General features: G+C 42.5%; 1 protein-coding gene across 2 annotated transcripts in view; it reads left to right on the top strand.

Moving 5' to 3' along the window:
* The window catches only part of phf24 (PHD finger protein 24), a 48,474-nt gene extending 27,863 nt beyond the window's left edge, over positions 1-20,611 (top strand). Inside the window, exons 5-9 of one of the 2 annotated variants that reach the window (XM_033646954.2) lie at positions 1,719-1,921; positions 4,596-4,762; positions 13,033-13,065; positions 16,066-16,143; positions 19,068-20,611. In XM_033646954.2, the coding sequence (XP_033502845.1) occupies positions 1,719-1,921; positions 4,596-4,762; positions 13,033-13,065; positions 16,066-16,143; positions 19,068-19,164 (578 nt within the window). In that variant the 3' untranslated portion in view covers positions 19,165-20,611. The remainder of the gene's footprint in view (positions 1-1,718; positions 1,922-4,595; positions 4,763-13,032; positions 13,066-16,065; positions 16,144-19,067) is intronic. The other variant, XM_033646955.2, reaches the window with a different exon arrangement.
* Positions 20,612-20,930: the final 319 nt, after the last annotated feature.

The raw sequence follows: 20,930 nt of genomic DNA, 5'->3' as shown, positions 1-20,930 counted from the left end.
GTGAGATAAGCCTCCAGCGCCCGAAATGCTGTCAAAACTTTCATTTGTGGTTGCCAACGCAGACTCCATAATTCCCAAACTGGGCAAGAGGCAGAAAAGAGGCGCAAGGAAAACAAAAAAACCTAATAAGACCCTAAATCTCCAAGATGCTGATTCGCATGGGACTAAAATCATCACGTCTTCAGTGTTGGGTAACATGGTGAAACAGTGGTGGTTTTTACTTGACAAATTAGAGACATAGCAGATTTGTGCGGGATTCAAACACAGACCTGCTCAACTATCACAAATTACTTAGTCTTGTTTTTATACACTCAACGGCCACTTTATTAGGTAAACCTGTTCAACTGCTTATTAATGCAAATAGCTAATCAGCCAAACATGTGGCAGCAGCTCAATCCATTTAGGGATGTAGATGTGGTCAAGACGACCTGCTGAAGTTTAGCATCAGAATGTGACATGGTTATTGGTGCCAGATGGGCTGATCTGAGTGTTTCAGAAACTGCTGATCTACTGGGATTTTCACACACAGCCATCTCTAGGGTTTACAGAGGATGGTCCTAAAAAGAGAAAATATCCAGTGAGCAGCATTTCTCTGGGTGAAAATGCCTTGTTGATGCCAGAGGTCAGAGGAGAATGGCCAGACTGGTTCAAGATTGATAGAAAGGCAACAGGAACTCAACCAAGGTCTGCAGAAGACCATCTCTGAAGCAACAACACCTTGTCCAACCTTGAAGCAGATGGGCTACAGCAGCAGAAGACCACACCAGGTGCCACTCCTGTCAGCTAACAACAGGAAACTGAGGCTACAATTCACACAGGCTCACCAAAACTGGACGATAGAAGATTGGAAAAACGTTGCCTGGTCTGGTCTGTTGCCGAGTCTGGATTTCTGCTGCCACATTCAGATGGTAGGGTCAAAGTTTGGCTTCATGGATCCATCCTGCCTTGTATCAACAGTTCAGGCTGCTGCTGGTGGTGTAATGGTGTGGGGGAGATTTTCTTAGTACCAGCTGAGCATGGTTTAAACACCACAGCCTCTATCTAATCCATGCCACTAAGAATTAAGGCAGCTCCAAAGGCAAAATGGGGTCCAACCAGGTACTAGCAAGGTGTACCTAATAAAGTGGCTGGTGTGTATTTCCAAAGGCCTAATTAGCCTAAGTTTCCTTAGAAAAAAAAAGGTTAGTGTCCAACAGTAACTCCATTGTGTCAGTGTCAGTCTCAACCTGCTGTAATCTGAAGACAGATCCCAGTATTGTCTCTTTCTAGTGCCTGATAGTGTTGCACACAAATGACAGGAGCATTAAACACACCAAAAAAAAACCACACGAATAAAATACAAGATGAAAGCGTCAGAGCCTGGTTACCCTCTTCAAGAAGAGTGCTCTCCTTGTTCTCTGTATAATCTAGACCACACAGTACTGCATGTCTTTAAAAAAACAGGTTTGTGAAAGAATTATTTTCATACTGCACACTCTGTTTTGTTCACTTTATTTCTTTATTTATTGTATTGCTCAGTCAGAGTTATTATGTTATTTGCCCTCACTACTGTCTACTAGCAAATGTGTGGTATTATTCCGCAGCTTGGAATGGAGGGCAAACAGTAGGAGGTTGGTCTTGCCTTTGTAGCGAATGAGTCACAATAAGATAATTACATCTGGAAGACTGCTCTGTGACTAATTAGGTCTGATGTGATGAATTGTTTCTTGCCTCTGTAGAGTCATGCCTGGTGTCAGACGAGCTGCTGCAGTACCGCCACTTTGCATCCAAGCAACAGTTTGATAAGGACCTGACTGATGAGCAAGAGGAGGAAGTCCTGGCCCAATTTGCGGCGCTGGATCCTGAGAAGAAGGGTCACATTGAATGGTCCGACTTCCTTTACTTTGAGTCTCTGGCAGTGTTGAGGAAGTTTCGCACAGAGGTGAAGTATTAGAATGAGGACATGGGTCAAATATACTCAAGACATTTTTGTAAAGGAGCCTATGCGCTCTCTGAAAATGCTACAGCACCCAATAGCACTCTAAAAATCCTAGAAAGGACGGCAGAGGAGATACATGCACACCAATGCAACTGGGCTGGACGGCCACAAAAAAGGTTCACAGGTTGAGATCAATGCAGAAAAAATTATTTAGAACATCTGTGCACAAAAAGAAGGGTGCTCAAAGTGCAAAGAATACTAATAAAAATAGTGAAGAGAAACAGCAAACATTTCAGTCCTTGACTATCTTCAGTGCTTCACAGAACAGATATAGATACAGACAGATTCCTACCAGGTGTGATGAATCAGTCAGCTGGTGCCACTAATTAGATGAGATCAACTCTGAGGAGCAGAAGCCTGACTACCAAATCACAATGACCTGTCCTATGCATGTCTTTGATGCACCCAAGATAAATCTTTGTGTTGCCCTAAGTAGGCGTAGTTTCACAGCAGCCCTAATACTCTGACAATCCTCAAAGTTCTACGAAGGGTCTAGATTTGGTGCTCCAGGCTCGGGCTCACCTCCTCTGTTGGACCCTGCTGCTTGGAGGGGGAAGTCTCAGAGGTAATAATCAGGATACAATAGCATGCATTTATCAGTTTGAAAAAGCCACACCCCCTCCACCAATAACACCAAGGTAAACTACACAACCTAATATTCTGATATAACTGTAACTAGTTAAGTTAGGTAATGTAATGCTAAGCCGCAAGTAACTTGAGGTTGGTTACATTAGCTAGCTGTGCTAATGTCATTAGCAAACTACCTTAAATGATGTTATTGTAAACTCTTTGGTACAAGATATTTGCTGCTTAACATTGTGCTACCTAACTTTATAAGGTTAAAAAGAAATATTAGGTTGTATTGTTTACCTTTGGGCGGCACTGTGGTGCAGTGGTTAGCATTGTCACTTCACAGCAAGAGAGTTCCTGGTTTAAACCCAAGGGTGAGGGAGCCCTTCTGTGCTTGTGCATGTTCTCCCTGTGTCAGCGTGGTGGGTTTTTTTCTGGGGTACTCCAGCTTCCTCCCACAATCCAAAGACATGCAGGTTAACTGGTGACTCTAAATTGCCCATAGGTGTAAATGTGAGTGTGAATGGTTGTCTGTCTCTATGTGTCAGCCCTGTGATAGTCTGGTGACCTGTCCAGGGTGTACCCCGCCTCTCGCGCAATATCAGCTGGGATAGGCTCCAGCCCCCCAGGACCCCTTACAGAAAATGAATGAATGAATTATACAGTGGCATTGCGTTGATACAATTTATTAAGTATACATTCAGTAGGTTACTTTACTCATTAATAAGCATGCTCTGTGGCGTGTAATCTTTTTTATTGGAAAGTAAGTGTGGTAAACATATGTGATTTTCCAACTTCACACATGATAATGTGATTTTCCACCATGGGTCCTAATGATGGGGATGGGTCCCAGTATCTGAGGTGGACCCATGCCTGGTGCTCTGGACCATATTGACATTTCCTCCTCACTGGTGTTGTACAGCAATACTGAAGTAAACTAGGAAGAAATTTGGGGACCTGGAGTTTCTATTAGGCACTATAGAGGAGGTTAAGAACCATCTGGCGCCAAGCATCACCAATTACAAACATCTAACATACAAACTTGGAGGATATTATCCTGCTTATATCACTCTCTAACAGATGCCATATGTAATCAAATAAATAATTTATTTGTTTGCTTATACAGCCAGACTGAATCTGGCTTTTCTGTTTTAAACATGATGAAACACAGTTCCTGAGCCCCAGGATATCTAACGTTCGTGTTGCTAGGCAGCATCAAGCTAAACAGGAAGGGGTTCACAAGGCTGAACAAGGAGTTTAGTAAACAAAGACGCTCTCAAGTCGTGACCATACTCAACCTCTAACAAAGGAGAATAGCCCTCCATCTGGCCAAACATTAACATTAACATCAGCATCTTTCCAGCGGAGATAACATTATGTAGCACTTACTCTTTCTTTCTTTCTCTCTCTCTCTCACACACACAGGCTGTCCCTTCTGTTGCACTTTCTCTCAAAGTGAAAATGATCCCTCCAAGAATTCAGAGTCTAGAATTTTCTGTGGCCATGGCATAACCCGATGTAATTGTGCCTACATTCTTTCCTTTACTGCGGGGCAGATCAGCAATTGTAATCTTCAAGCATAGTCGGCGTGTCTGGCAAAGACATACCTTTCTCCGGTCAGCCTAAATACTATCTAATCAGACTTGTAGTAAATGAAGAACCACAGGTCAAACACCACTTTATGTTGAGGTTAGTTTGATAGCAGGGCGCAGGGGCAATTTCTACTAAAGTGTTGGCTTGCCTTCACCCTCCTGAATTACTCATTTTTATTGTCCCTTCACAACAGCTTCAATATTATGCTTTGTTTTGCCTTGGGAGATTAAATTTGTGGACTGTGTGTGACTCTGGGGTAAAACAGCCCTAGCAGATTATGTCAGAGAGTGCTAATGTGATTGAGAATGATTAAGGCCAAAGAAATCGGCCCTAGAATACATTTTTTCCAGACCCCTAAATTACAGCAGTCAAAAGCAAAAAAGAGGAAGGAAATTAATGAGTAGATCTAGGCCACCTAATCTCAAACACTGTTCGGATTTTATTTTTTTCCTAGAACTCTATGGTGCGTCTCTTGACTGCCAAGGAGAGAAACAAAGCACGATCAGTGTTCCTGGGTCTGGACCTGGATGAAGACGGCGTGATCACGAGAGCAGAGTGCCGCCAGGCCCAGCAGTCCTGGTTCCACAAGCTCAACAAAGACTCGCAGTCGTGCAATGTGAGGTGAGCATGCCAAAAAGAGGGTCAGTGAATCCCAACAGTAGTTAGAGAAATCAAACCTGGAAAATTTGTTTGAATATATTGTGAAAATGAAAGAATTCCATGTCTAGACTGAGATAAAAAGCACACATCTATATACAACTCTGGCAGGAGTTTGGGGAGTCAGGATCTCATCTGTATGCAAACTGCAGCTGGCAGAGGGAAAAAGGGTTTGGCTGCTTAGGGAGTAGAGACAGTCAGAAAGAAGACTGGAAGCAGGATAACAAGCTGTGTTCTTTCCTCATTACAGATTCCTCCCCTGGTTGACATAATCCGCAGTAACAGTGTCCATTTTGATTGCTTTGCAGATGACACACATCTTTATTTACCAAATATATCGTACAGTAAAATCAGTTGAGACTTAAGTGCTGGACAACAGAAAACTTCAGTGTTTTAATCTGGGCTGCCAATGTAACAGAACTCAGAACTTTGAATATATACTGATATTTTTTTGCCACCATATCTCATACAACTTGGGATCACATTAACCAAGATTCGGCTTACTAGCATCAAATCACATCGTATATTATTCTTTCTTAAAAATACAACTTCTGCTCTGAGACGCTGGGGGCATGTATGCTGAATGCGCCGAAGCCACAGCCACTCATGGGAAAGCTGTACCTTCTTTTGATTGTAGCACTACAATGGATGTTCCATCTAGCAGCTTAAACAACCATAGAAGTTTGAAACACCAGAGCCAGAATCAAAATCAATGCCAGACGACACTGACCCTGCCTGGAAATTAACCTAGTTCTTCTTAAGTCCAGTTCAGACCAAAGATTGGCGACGAGTTGAAACAAACTTGCAATGCGCCATTCTGCAACAAGATGAGATGGTGTATCATCTCTATGCAACAACTCTCTGTACTTCTGTTCTGACTTCTAGCTTTTCAGACTTATTTTGTGGCTGAATATAATTTGTAGCTTCTTAAAATATGAAACACAGAAACAAAACAAGCATCACATTATTCATAATAAATATGCCACAATCATATAACAGCTCCAATTAATCAGCCAATGAGAATGTGTGGGTGAGGGGGGGGCAAGCACATACAATGAGCAGCAGCAGCAGCAGCAGCAGCAGCAGCGACCCACCATTCGACACTGGCACACTGTGAGGACGGAAACAGAGGGCTCGGCGGGGACGGAGCACCTGCTGCAGCAAGCGCACATGCCGTCTACGGTCATTTTGACTTGACCAGCGGACTTCACTACAAGCTGATTGGCTGTTGAGGTAGGTGATGAGTTTTACGCACTAACATTGCTGGCAATTTGACCAGCTGAGTTGTAGGTGACACCATCAGCCAGCTTGAGTCGAACTCACACCGACCAGTTCACACCGCTGCAACTTTTCTCTGCGATATCCTTAAATGGTTTCATCTCCTCACGAATCATTGGTCTGAACTGGACTTTAGTCTGCCAAAGAATGGAAAGTTTTTTTATTCAAACAACAACAAAACTCAAAGACTATCTGGCTTATGCTAAGGGTTGCTCCACTGGGTCAATGAGCAGGCTTTTGGACACAGAAATTCAGTATTATTTTGTTCATGTATAATGTGTTTAGATGCAGATCTCAGATTTTACTTTACCCTGATTTCTGAACCCACAGAGGATTATCACTGCAGCAGCTCCCCTTGGCTTTACTGAGTTTCAGCAAATAGGAGTACGTACACACATACAAACCCATGAGGGCAGGTGCTGAGGCAAAAGTAAGCAGATTTTTTTTTTTTTTTTTTTAAAAAAAAGTCCACTTATTTATTACACCAAGGCTGTGAAGTCTCCACAGCTGCTCTTCATCAGACTGAAAAAAAAACAAACAAAAAGTCTGATGAAGAGCAGGAATGCTTGAAACGCCGCCACCTTGGTGTAATAAATAAGGAGACACTGAAGCCCTGCACAGTGCAAGCAATTTATTTTATTTTAATATTTATAGAGTTTTCCGCTGCAACATCACTGTTTTGTTTCACTCTCACAGACACAGTTAGGGAGTAGCTGGTGAATATAGTGGAGCATCTAGCAGCTAAAGAGACAGGACAAACCAAAAACAGGTCTTAAAGAGACTAAATTTTGGGCTTAAATTCTTCAGGTGGACACAAACACGACTCGAAATGAATGGTAATGTTTCTTTGCAACTGCAGGATGGATAATAAAGCAAGTATTAGCTAAAAATTTGTCGGTGAAGATTCTCAGTCATCCAGGTCATGGTAATCGTAAGTGCTATATCATGGACGCAACGCAAGCACAATATAGCACTTTCACACCAACTTACTTCGCTAAAAAGTTCACCATAGCAACTCAAGAGGTGACGATATGTCAGTGCTGTGATCACAATATGTTTCTGCTGCCCCCAGGTGGCCAAAAAAAAAAAAATCTGTCACTCCAGCTCATTATCGTATTGCTAAGATGGACTGTTAATACATCAGCAAGCCATTTATTTCGTTCATCTACAGTAACAAATTCCCTTTAAGGAGACAGGCCTTAAATCACACCCTGAACTAATCAACTAAGTGTATTTCACTTAAGTGCTCTGAACGCCAATAAAGGGGGTAACGCTTCATGTCAGTCACTGAGGCATCCGTACAGTAGCCTTTGGTAATTTCACTACAGTAGAGTAAATCTCATCTCCATCTACATAAATCAGTTGTTAAAAAACCTCACAAGGTCGCAGGGCTTAACTGCTGCAGCTGTTGAAGCTGCTGTCTGGTAAATGTTTGGTTTTTTTTGTATGCAAAACAGCAGAGCTTATGTTAGCTTTAGAAATGAAAGAGGAATTAAAGTTAATACAGGCAATCTTGCACCACTGCACCATTTGTTGATCACATCATTTGCATACCATCCTTCTTTGCACCCAATATGCTGAAAGGGAAAATAATGTTCTTGAATCAGACAAGTAAACAAAAATAAATACTCAAAAAGCTCCCATATCATGCTTACATATGCAGCATAAATTATACACAACATAAACTCATAGAAATGTTATATTTTAACAGCTATGTCCTCCAGTTTTCCCACTGGTTGTGTTTATTATTTAACACGTCCTCTGGTTAGTGTTCCAAATCAAACACCATAGCTACGACCCTTCAGGTTGCTGCTTTGACAACAACTTCCCCAAGGTCATGCAGCACAAACTGGACTTTTTGTTTACCTCCAAGTCTTCTATTCACTGCAACAAGACAAAGGGCAAAGCAGTGTTGTTTTTCTGTTGCTCTGCAGAGACGCTTTCAGCTGCACCAGATAACTGAGGAACAGAAAGAATTGTTTTCTTCTGAAACATTGTCCAGTGCAGAATGCAATGAATGCTCACACCGGTGCAACACTGATAAAGAAATTGCAAAGGGACTGAATGTAGCCGGTCTGTGCAGGCACTCAGTTCCCCGCCAGTTTGATGCGGAGTATGACAGAATTCCTGCTATTAATAAATTGTCACATATTAGATTGATAAAGCTGGTTGCTTTTGCTTGGAACTCACTCAAACCGTGGTCTTTTAACAGCAACCTCTTCATCACTAGGCCTATTTTTTCTGCCTCCAGTCCGAAATGACTTACCCAAAATAAATATAGTATACCGTCACAACTACAAGGGTTGTATGAATACTCTTGGTCTCAAAAGAAAGCTAAGGCCCATGAGATTACTACAGAAGTGTCAGAATCAAGATATGTGTTATTGTGTCAGAGTAAATTCATCTGGAACACAGTAGAAAATTTCAAATTTCTATCCTCGCCTAAAAAAACCCCACATTATTTAGAGTAAATACCACCTTTGAATCATGGGATAGTAGCCCAGTTCATCTAGGAATTAGTAAAGTAACATCTGATGAGTAATTGTGGAAAAGCTGATGCTAAAAAAGTGAACCTGAACAGTTTTACAGATGTTTTAACACAAGTATGTCCAGGCGGAACCACCAAATGTGCCATTTGGACACATTTTGGCACCGTATGAAATATTTTTCAATTCACTTCAATGCAGAGTGGATTTCAGGCTTCAAAATATTTTTTGTTTGAAACAAATTGGTCCAGTAGACACCAAGATAGATTATTCAAAAACTGAGCAAGCAAACAGGCAGCACCACACGGAGGTGAAACACAGTGAAGTCAAGGCTTGTAATGTTTACATACCTCTTTTGGGTAAATTCGGAGGTCCTGCACCCACCCAAAGTTTGTCTGACCATGAACCCTTGGTATTCCTAAATTCGTCGCCGGTACAGTAGCTTATTCTGTTGACAAGATGGAGGACTAGCTCGCTTCAGACAATGGCGGCAGGTCATTTAAATTCTGAGTCCAGTTTCGGTGCTCATATAACCTGGAAATCCAGATGCCACGCCCCTAGCAAATTCTAATTTGCACTGCACAGGGATCTGGCCCTAATGAGCAGAGCCCACTGGATCGCCTATCGGACCAATCAGATCAGTCCATCTGACAGAGGCGGGCTCTGGGTGGGCGTAACATGATGAAGACAGCGCTGCCCCGTAGGAGTCGAAAAGTAACCAGCCAAGATGGAAGCTGCTGAAAGACCGCATCCATTCAATTTAGCTTTGGAAGAAACGCTAAGCCAACTACTCTTATCTTTTTCCTTGAGAGAGGAACAGAAGACTGCCCTAGAAGCCTTTGCTTCCAGGAAGGACGTTTTTGCCGGTTTGCCGACGTGATATGACAAAAGTATAATATATCAGTTAGCCCCACTGTTCAGCAAACAAATGGGGCTTAGTGCAATGAATACGTCACCTTGTTTTTTGCTCTGATTGGCCATCGTGCTATCCAATTGCGTGCGGCGGCATTTGAAATGCCTCAGTTAGTGCCACCCCTTGGGTAGGAAGAGTGTATCGGTGAGGGCCAGACTCAAAATCTTTCAAGATTTGAGTCTGGATTTCCAGGCTTGTGCTCATAAGGATCCACTCTACCTATTTTATTTATTTTTTCGAGGTACCGAGCCTTTGGAACAGGGTCCAGCTTGTCTCGGTACTGTCTGACAGCATTCTCCTTAGCCTGGTCCATTTTTTATTGTGATGTTTCTCGCTTCTCGCTTCACTTCTTCTCTCTCTTACCAACGTAACAAAACAACAATGACTGCAAAAATGGTGCTTCCGACCCACAATGCATTGCACAACCACGTGCCCTTTCGAGTCCTATAAGTTTGAACCAGTCCAATCACAATAAGTTTGAACCAGTTCAATTCATTGCAGGGTAATGTGTGATATGTAATTCAACACAAATTCAATAAGTAATTCATAACAAAACAGAGATTACGTACTTCTCCAATGGAATATAATACGATTCGGATCAGGCATTATGCAGTATCTCAGCAACCCACTGGTCAATCCTGGTGATTGACCCCTCTATCGACCAGAGAATCAGAGAGCCTTGAGAATCGAGTGGCACCACCCAAATAGACCCCAGAAACACCAATGACGACCCAGAAGCAAGTAAACCCAAAGATAGTATAATCGCATAAAGAGTGATCACTCCACACTAGAAACCTCTTGTCTTTATGTAAACAACCAGGACCTTCACAATTTATTTCAAACTAACACAGAGTCATAGGAGTCGACACTAGCAGTGTTATTTCGAGCTGAAATATAAATTTTGACCAGAAAACAGCAAAGGTAAGACATACTTGAGGATTCTGCCAAGTTTATTTTTGCCGGTTTTTGTCTGCTAGCTCATTGAGTTTTGCAGAGTACATGCGTGGATATGCTCTGTTTTCCTTTTTTTTTTACATGCCCATATCATTTGTTGGGGTTTGAATTGGGAGTTGGAGAGATGGTGTATGGCATCATATAGGTGAAACGACTGCCAAGCTATAGACCACCAGGGACCACTGTTAGAAACATTGGCGGCTACTAAAGTAGGTAGGTAAGGTCCAGTATGTAAGATTAAGGTAGATGCTCATTGTTCAAGAGATTTTTATAGCAAGCTAAATCATCTGCAAAGGTCTCTTCCTCTCCCAAATAAACTGGGGTCCATGTCATTGGTTCGACAGCCCATTGGTTCGACATCCCATTAGTCCGACTGTCCGCGGTGCTGAACGGCTCGCGGCGGGTGTATGGTGTGCCGCGACCGGCTTGAGGCGGAGCAGGCTCACGACTTATGAGTTTGTCACTTTCTTTTTCATTTTAACCCACACCATGATCTTTTCCTGACCCTAACCAAGTGGTTTTTGTGCCTAAACCTAACCAGACCTTAACAACAGGGCATCACGATGATTTCGGAATGGACTTTGGAACAATGAGTTTAATATGGTCGGAACAATGGGATGTCGAACCAATGGGCACTTCCCATAAACTGACTTGTTGAATTAAGCCGGTACAAGCACTGCATAAAGCAGTGTCATGTTTCAGTAATCAGTGTTTTTGTGCTCGTTGTGGAGAGACTGCTAGTGGCTGATGCAAAAATGAGAATGGCCCTATCTAGAGCCAGTGTTTGGTTGTCCGTTCTGAGCTACTGTAGAAGATGGCAGTGCAACATGGTGGGCTCATTCTTAGGTAATGAAAACTCTTATTTTAAGGTGATTATACACTTAAGAAACACTTATTATTTTCCATTTCTGCCAAAACGTTCAGCACATTCTCACTCTGATCTCATCACATATCGACGTTTGGTCATGGACTTTCCATATGGACATGATGTGCAAGGCACCCTGGGTGCGTTGGTTGTTGACGTTCTGGGACTTTTTTTTTTTTTTTCTTTCAACAACAAACACACATGGTTCTGTTTTGTCACCATGTGCACATGGTTGTGTTGAGGAAGAAATGTGGTTTGGCTTTACAGTCTTACGGGAAGCAATTACCGGGCTTCTGGGTGAAAGTAGGTGGTTGTTGGACCCATCCACCACCCCTCCCTTGGGCCCTACTTGGACTTTTGCTGGCTTAACTTTCGCTCTTATCCCAGCGCATTTCCCCGTGATGCCAACGGATGTTGTTAAACAATAACGTGACTGGCTGTGTATCATCCCAACGTGAAAGGATGGCTTTTTATGTCAGTGTTTGATGCCAGAAGCAATGACAAAGCAACTGGATTTCAATGACTTTGGAGTGAGACTGGGTTGAAATATCGCCCTAAATCCTGCACTTATGGACTTTTAAGGCAAAACATGATCTTTTCTAACTATAACCAAGTGTTTTCTGCCTTGATATAAACCACATGTAAACCACTGCATTGTTAAAACATAAAGAAATGTAAAGTTTCAACAGTATCAGCATAGCATATCCATAATACCGAAAAAGATTACATATCTGTGGTTTGCAGAAACGTACAATCAGCCAAAACATTTATTCTGGCGATTGGTTTTGAAAACTCTTGAAGGAGACTCAAAACAGAGCTGTCTGCGCTTTGCTTGGCTGAGATCAATGAAGACCTGCTGAAATGGCTAAAGGGTATGGACACAATAACCTGAACACTGTGTACAGTATAGGGCAATCCAATACAACAACCCTGCAACAAATACCACCTTTGTGAAGCTTTCATACTGGATCAAAGGAGAGGCAAAATGTTAGACACGTTTTACAATATCATGCAATCCTGCGCAACTCTAGCACAAAGTACAGCATCAAAAATGACCAGAGAGTTGAATCAACACCCCTCGGACAAAGTCTGAACGAAAATCCAACATCATAACCTTCAAAAAAAGCTCTCTGTGGTGGATGGTTATTGCGTTGTACAGCTCTTGTGCTTATGGTGTCCATTCTCTGTAGTCTCTACTTGATGATTAATATTATTTATGGCAGAAAATGCAATAACGAATCACACTCAGTATTTTGCAATACATGGGATATTTAAAGAAAATATCTCTGCTCCTTTCAGTGTTATACTCACAAACAGACCTCATTAGAGTGGTGATGAAAGGAAAGGAAGCTCTGATTGACTCTGATGAGGTCACGGTTGTTTGTGCTCACTGTGTGTTTGTGACATTGTGCTTGGGTGTATGTCAGTTTTCAACAGTAGAAGTAGAAGTATGCCAGTATCAAAATTAAAAGTACTATTGTTACTGTTTATCACTCATGCATTTATAAAGTAAATGATAAAACATTTCCTTTTGGAACACAGCATTAACAGAGAGTACAGGTACCTTAGAGTTGTACCGGAACAAATGTACTTCCCACCATTGTTGTGTGAGGTCTGGATATGTATGTATACGTGTGCATGTGCTCAGTACTGCTTATAACCTTCTTGTGCTGTCAAATCTCCAATGCTGTACCATTTCCATCCCTCTCGCCTGTTCAACATGCGGCATTCCCCACAGACTCATGGGACTCTGCTCTCCTATGAATTGTGGGTGAGTGTGACTCAGCACTGCATGGCTTGTCTCCTTTTCCTCACTTGAACACCCTCGAGATCTCTGCAATCCTCAAGTATTCTCAGACAACCCCTCGATTTAGGTTTCATTCGTAATTTAACCCTCGTTCCAAAAAAAGGGGGTAGAGAGGCCTCTTAACAGCAAACTGGAACTCTTTCCGAACATACAGCAATCAGAGACGCATGCACCCTTGAATGAAGTTTAATGAGCAGAATGTGAGCCCTTCATATGATTAGGACTTGTTATACCAAGGCACGGGTAAGATTCAGGCTGGCCTCTAATTATAGGGATCAAAAGAAAGCCTTTTGTTCTCTTTAGGGAAGCTGTGCTTTAAAAGCCTCACTTATCAAAGTAAGAGGACACTGCAAACCAAAGGGGTCTGAGTGTGCGCTATGCACATCAGGTCCACACGTAACACTAAAAATGCAACCTCATTGGTGCTCATTAAAGAGCAAATAAAAATCAAATGAGTCAGACAGCTCTGCGGGGTTACAGACCTTCACAAGCTACAGCATGAGAGTGAAAAGGAGCCATCAGTCAGAAGGTTTATCAGCAGAGATTCTATCTAAATCTAGAAGATCAAAAACTCTTGACTCATGTAGGCGGGGAAGACAGTTAATTTGGTTTCTAGTGAAATGTTAAGTGACAATGTCTTGACAATGGATTTGGCATTAAAAAAAAATCCACCCTGAAAAATAAATCACATTGGGTGTGGAAGTCTTTTGTAAGAATTTGGAAACAGTAGTTGTATGGCCCAGTTTAGACCACAGATTCGCAATAAGACGAAATTGTTTTGGAGAGAAAGGTTGCAGAGGTGTGAACTGGCCGATCTGAGATCGACTCAAACCGGCTGATGGTGTCACCTGTAACTCAGCTGGTCAAATTGCAGGCGGTTGCTTTTGGAACGTCAAGCACGTCACCTGTTTCTACAGCCAATTGGCAAAGTGAAGTCCTGGCTGGTCAAGTCAAAATGAAAGCGGATGGCTCGTTCACACTCCATCTTTGCCGAGACCTCTGTTTCCGTCCTCATGGTGTGCCGGTGTTGCACTGTGGGTCGCTGCTGCTGCTCGCTGTATGTGCTTATGTCCCCCCAACACACACATTCTAATTGACTAACTAATTGGCGCTCCTTACTAGTATCATTATTCACCGTTTCATTACAACTACAGATGCAACTGTAGCCAGTATCTCACTATCACTATCCTCATTCATATTTTAAGAAGCTACAAATTATATTCAGCCACAAAATATACCTGAAAAACTGGAAATCAGAAGTACAGAGAGTTGTTGCATAGAGATGATACACCATCTCATCTAGTTGCATTGGTGTGAACCAGCAGGTTTTTAGTAGTTGCAGAATGGCGCATTGCAAGTGGTTGCCTGTTTCAACTTGTCTTTAAGCAAATCTTTGGTCTGAACTTGGTTTAACAGAAAAAAAATATATTAGTCAAGATTCTTTTGGTGTGAGCTGCTGAGACGTCTGCCTTCTTTTGAATATAATGGAGCCAGATGGGCTTGTGGTGCTCAAAGCTGCCAGAAAAATACATTTGAGAAACTCATCAGCAATGTCTCTTTCCAGAGCTCATGACCCAATTACTTGAGATAACCCACAGACCTTGTTGTGAGCAGTTCCATTTATCACATCTACTCATGGAAGAGAGGCTTGTGCTCATGGCAGCGTGAGATGTAAACAGTAATTGTGTCTTCCTCAGCTGAGCTGTAACATCAGCTAGCTCAGTGGTGCTAGGTGAGTGACTCTGAAATACACAGAGCATGGTCACACGTGAGCGAAATTAGCATTGGAAGAAGTATTTGTGGAGGGGACAATCATGATTGGCCAGTGAGGTTCTGCATAGGCTCCGTAGGCCTGTTCGCAGTGCTGTAAGTCTATGGGTGATAAAGAATCGCACAAGGTTTTTCCAACCAACCTCCCTCAGGGACCTTGAGTTTGCAGTAGTAGTAGCACTATAGTATAGCTGACAGGAAAACTACAAACAGCCCTGCTTGAGAGATGCTGCCTGAGTAGGGAGACAGGCATGGAAGGTAAGAAAAGGGAACATGTACAAATAAGCTACGTTTCCATGTCTGTCACATCAGGCACTCCCCTCACTCAGCACAAATAGTCACTTGCCAGCATTCACTCAGGTGTAACCATGCCCGCGAGTGGAATTTTGGCCAGGAAATGTAAAAGAGCACCAAGTTACAAGAGATCAGCGTGGTAGCGGCTCACCATTGGCCCCGTGTAGGCATATCACTCTGTCTCTACACCGTCTGGCTCCTGGTCCATCCCTTGTCAGCATGCTGCTCAGACTGCGATCCAAAGATGAAGATTTAATGGAGATTTATGGGAGTGAAATGAATTTTAATGGCGCAGAGGCTTGTGACTTTCACTTCCCAGTTTTCACAATGTCGAAGTTTCCTGTCGGAGCAGCTGATTGTGGCGCAGGCCAGAAAGACTTCTCGCTGTCTGTTCAAATTGGACCACATTTGGTTGATTTTCATGCCATCTGATGACTTAATTTCCAACACGCAACCAGTTCTGCAGCATCTCTCGGACTAATTCCTTTGCAAAAGTGTTTGTAAAGTAAAATCCTTGCACATATATGATAGCGCGTGGGGTTTAGATTATTGTTAGTAGTAATGGTGGCTTGCTTGCCTCTGCCTACAGCTCTAATTTGTTTAAGTACCAATAAATATTGACCGACTCTGAGCTCAGCAATATACCATCCAAATGAGTTTTATTTTAAATGTCAGACTTGCTGATGTGGATCAGTAAATGTCCTTATATTCCAATTAATTCACCATGCGTGATGCCCTTGTTCTAAAAGTTGGAATGACAGGATGCATTTTCTTTTTTCTTTCTAAAATTAATCCCCTTGTTCTTCTCTTTTTATCCCAGCACACAGAAATGTCTTGTCCTTTCATTGACTGTTGTTGTAGCCTGCTATCTAACTAATTCGTTTCTATCCTTTGACACAGTATAAGTCACGTTGGCCCCATATGTGAGAGCAGTCCGGCCAGCTCTGGCAGTGAAAGGAGCAAGACTGATGACAGCAGGTTTGTCCTCTTATATTATCAGTGGGTGTGTGAGTGTGTGAGGAGGTGGACAAAAATTGTAAGAAACACCTTACAATATTACAGCCTTGCATCAAATACCAAAGTGGTGAAGCTGTCGTCTCACAGACTCTTACTTCTAACAGGCTTTACAGGCCTGCAGACTTCCTTTAGCAGAGAAATTTACATAAACTTGTTAACCCTATTAGAATAAGCTTAGACTTCTCCCACTGGACCAGCCTGGATATGGCTGTCATGTCCCCGAAGTAGTCCCCGCTGCACAAAGACAGCAAGACTTTCGTGGGCGGTAAAAGTGGGATTAATTTTGAATGAAACAACCAAGAAGATTCTGGCGTGGATGGCGACAACCTTCCTGCTTCGTGCTTGGCTGCTGCTGCAAATGACCTGAAACTCACTTTCTAACTGTCACCCGATAATGAAGACAAATCCTGTTTGGCATATCATGACATTTGAGACTTTTCTTCATGCCACATTATGACATTTTGCAGTAATTGCAGCTAATGCACCAGCACTTCAGGCAGCGACTACAGGGAGCCGCAATTAAAAAAGAGAGGTACACAAGAGAGCCATATTAAGTTGAATACTAATTAGCAGAACATGCAGACAGAGGTCTGACAAACTCTGTTTTTATAAATGAATTTTCAAAGCAGCGGGAGGCAAATTACAGCTGAGGCCAGGTACTTAATGATATTACTGAATCATTTTTTACTGCGTGGTTACTGTATTATATTGGAAAGTGTATGTGACCTGTGTGGGATAACACCTGCACATGTTCATATATAGTGTGGTTATAAGGGGTGGGGAAAATATAGATCAGAATTACATCTTCAGTGTGGTCAAGAGAAAGCTGGTGGTATTCTATATTTATTTGATAAAAAAAATTCCATGAAAAATGTTCAGTGGTGATCCTAAGTGGGTCCATGACCCTCATGATACACTATCATGATACATACGCTAACACCCTCCCTACCACCACCACTGGCTCTAAGTGGCAAGGAGGTCAGCATTTCTGTTTTTAAAGGCTGCGGTGTGCTCATTTTTTAAGCTAGTGGAAAGGTAGAAGTATCCTTTGAAATCAGACAACCCAAGGCATCCATTAGTATCTACCATGTCAACATAGCTTGTCGGGAAGGGGGCTAAATATTGTTCCTCATTTAGGCTGAATTTTGGTAAAGCAACACCTGGCATGGACATTTTCAAAGACGTCCCTTGAACCCTCATGTCAAGATATCTCAGTGAAAAGGGGCTCAATGGGTACCCAAGAGTCTCCCCTAAACTTGAGGTTTGTTCCCAGTAAGGGCGGCATGGTGGTGTAGTGGTTAGCACTGTTGCCTCACAGCAAGAGGGTTCCTGGTTCAATCCCGGGTGGCAGAGTTTGCATGTCCCAAAGATTGGGAGGGATTGGGATTGCAGATTGGGGATAGGACTTGGCCGTAGGTGTGAATGGAAGTGTGAATGGTTGTCTGTCTCTATGTGTCAGCCCTGTGATAGTCTGGTGACCTGTCCAGGGTGTACCCTGCCTCTCGCCCAATGTCAGCTGGGATAGGCTCCAGCCCCCCCGCAACCCTCAAGAGGATAAGCGGTTAGAAAATGGATGGATGTTCCCAGTAAATGTGTTGTTCCTAACAATCAATGTACAAAAGCGGGCGACTCAGTGGTTAGTGTGTTGCCTCGCAGCAAGAGGGTAGTAAGGAGGGTTCAAATCCCTTCTGTGCTCCCGTCATGCTCCCCCCGTGTCAGCGTGGGTTTTCTCTGGGTACTCCGGCTTCCTCCCACAGTCAAGAGTGACTCTAAATTGGCCATAGGTGTGAATGTGAGCATGAATGTTTGTCTGTCTCTATGTGTCAGCCCTGTGATAGTCTGGCGACCTGTCCAGGGTGAACCCCGCCTCCTACCAAACGAGAGCTGGGATGGGCTCCAGCCCTTTCGTGTCCCCCAACAGGATAAGCAGTTATGGAAAATGGATGAATAAATGAATGAATTAATATTAGCAAAAAGGGCAACCAGCCTATTTGAAGAACAATGGATTGCCCAACACATGTATAGATACACAACACATTAAAACAAGATTGTTGTTGGAACTCAAAATGTTAACTGTACCGGTATAAGTCTGTGCACATCAGATAATGAGTAACATAGTTTTCAATAGCCTGTGTGTATACTACAACAGCATAATATAACTCCAGAAATTCAGTCATGCTTTTGGTTTTGGTGTGCCACCCCAAGATTTTCAGTGGGCCCATCTGGCCACCCCAGTAAAGAACTTCTGGGGGCACCACTGGGATGATGTATGTCGGACTGACTCAAACTAAACTAGAAAAGCACTCGGAGAGAGCAGACCTCTGCCAAGCAGCTGGGATTTCCCGCCATTTTATTATTTTATCCACTTCGCTTCAACCGATCACCACCAAATATGTTCCTTGTCCCATTATCAACCTTTCCTGAAAATTTCATTAAAATCCGTTCAGAACTTTTTGAGTTATTTTGCAGACAAACAGACAAACAGACAAACAGACCAACGCCGGCGAAAACATAACCTCCTTGGCGGAGGTAACTACAGTGTTCATGCTTATTGTAATGAAGGAATATGTCCCAGACTGCAACAGTGTGGCTCACTGTTGGGTTTTTAATAGTTTTTTGGCAAAAATGGAGCCGTATGGCACAGAGGAATAAGACCAGCTTTGGCAACACAGGCCATACTTGTTAGTAGATTCAATTTATTGCTGGCTTTGGTCTTTTTGTTGACAGGAAGAAAACTAACAAAACTCAGACAAAAGCCTTTTCACTGTTGTCCTCCATTTCTTTTATTCAGTATTTGACCTTAACATTATCCATACCACTAATTTTAGTCGTACAAAGTGATGTTTGACTAATTGAAATAAAACAAAAATTCTCTTCTCCAACAGGCCAGTGACCTGGGCAGACTTTTTAAGGGAGAGTGCCATCTATGTTTTGGCTGCGCGGCCCAATAGTTCTGCCATGCACATCCGTCTGCCTCTATAGTCCAGGATCCTCCACTGCACCTCAGCAGAGAGAGAGGGAGAAAGAGAGAAGGTGTATCCTATAGTCTACAGATGAGCGGAGGAAGATAAACGTGGTGACACAATGACACGCGGAAGGCGACTGAGCCAACTGGATAAAGCACTGAGAGACAGCGGATCAAGCCATCGACAGGATCTCTCCTCCTCTGTGTCACCTCAACCCCACAACACTTGACAACACACACACGCTGATTGACACACCGACGACGCAAGCGACAGCAGCTGTCACAGGTCCCAACTCCCATTGACTTGACGGCCTACAACAAATGCGAGAGATAGGACGAGGAAGACAACCACCCACCCACAACTCGTCAGCCAGTCAGTGATAATTCTGAAAACTTCGGGTCTAGCCATCATGCACACTATCAGATAAGCTCCTAGGATGCTCTCACTTTATTAAATGACAAATACCACACACTCTATGGCCCTCCAGCTGCATAACACACCTCTCCATGCGGGTACATTAGTGTGACAGGCTGTTACTCTTTCACACATTCATTCCTTCGGGTCTCATCGTGTCCTAATAATAGTTCCATGCTCCTGTAATGGGATTGTGTTATTCACCATCAAAATTGTTAATCACACTACACAGAGGCACATGCAAATTCATTATTGGTAATGTTTGACAAGTGGATAGACTTCTGGGAGGAGATTTAACCCTGCAGCTGCCATTATCAGAACGTATACCAAACGGGAATGAAAGCTATCCGCGTACATGATATTATATGGGAACTGCTATTCATGCCAGTATAAATTATTATTATGCATTAAAAAAGCTGTATTTATTCCTGTATCCTCTGATGTATCATCTGTTTTCCCCAGTCTCATCCAAGAGTCTATGTTCTTCTGAAGTACTAACCGTGAAAAAGGATGTTAATGAAAGCTAGCCCAGTAAATGACATGCATATACTGCCATATAGTACATTTGGTTCCTGTTGTGCTCAGAGCTGCACTTTGACAAGGTGGAAACATCTGCCCTCCTGTTCTAGTGCCATTATTTGCACTTTGGGAATGAGATGCGGATGGACTACTGTGTGACATAATCACTGTAATTGAAATACTGAAAGACAATGGGAGATCTGGTGCAAACATTTGTCCTTTGTTAATATGCAGAAGCACTGTTTAAAAGAAAAAGAAAAAAAAAACACATTGTTATGGAAAATGTGGTGGGAATTTCTATAATGTTACAGGTTATACAACAATTTAAATGCATATGGAACTGCCCATAGAGTCACTGGAAACATACTGTAACAAGTAGAACTTCATGTAGTATTTATGCCATGTAATGAAGGGGCCTATGCCGGGTCCTTAAAGTGAATAAAGTATGGTTATGACATGAATCTTGATTGTCTGAGGGATATGTCGCAGTGCTGAAATAAATGCATGGCATATAGTCTCCTTCTTGGGAATCTTGGATTTGTGTCTTTTCTACCAGCAACAAACATTTACCACAGGGATACCACAGTACAAATACAAGTATCTTTCCAATAACTATATGACAAAATATTGCAAATGTATTCAAAATTACACACAAAATAATCACTGAATACAAATTAATGGCAAATTACAACGTGTATGGATTCATTGATTTGGACAATAAGCTTTAATTGAATTGATTAAAGCCCCGTTTCCACCGAGCAGTATGTTACAGTATAGTTCAGTACTTTTCCACTGTGAAAAGTTGTAGATGGTACCAATGGAACCGTTCCGTACTGTCCCCATTTTTGG

Source organism: Epinephelus lanceolatus, chromosome 19, assembly GCF_041903045.1.
Source record: "Epinephelus lanceolatus isolate andai-2023 chromosome 19, ASM4190304v1, whole genome shotgun sequence".
In the NCBI taxonomy this organism is placed as follows: domain Eukaryota; kingdom Metazoa; phylum Chordata; class Actinopteri; order Perciformes; family Serranidae; genus Epinephelus; species Epinephelus lanceolatus.
The sequence above is the reverse complement of the archived record's forward strand: the minus strand, read 5'-3'. Positions and strand labels throughout refer to the sequence as shown.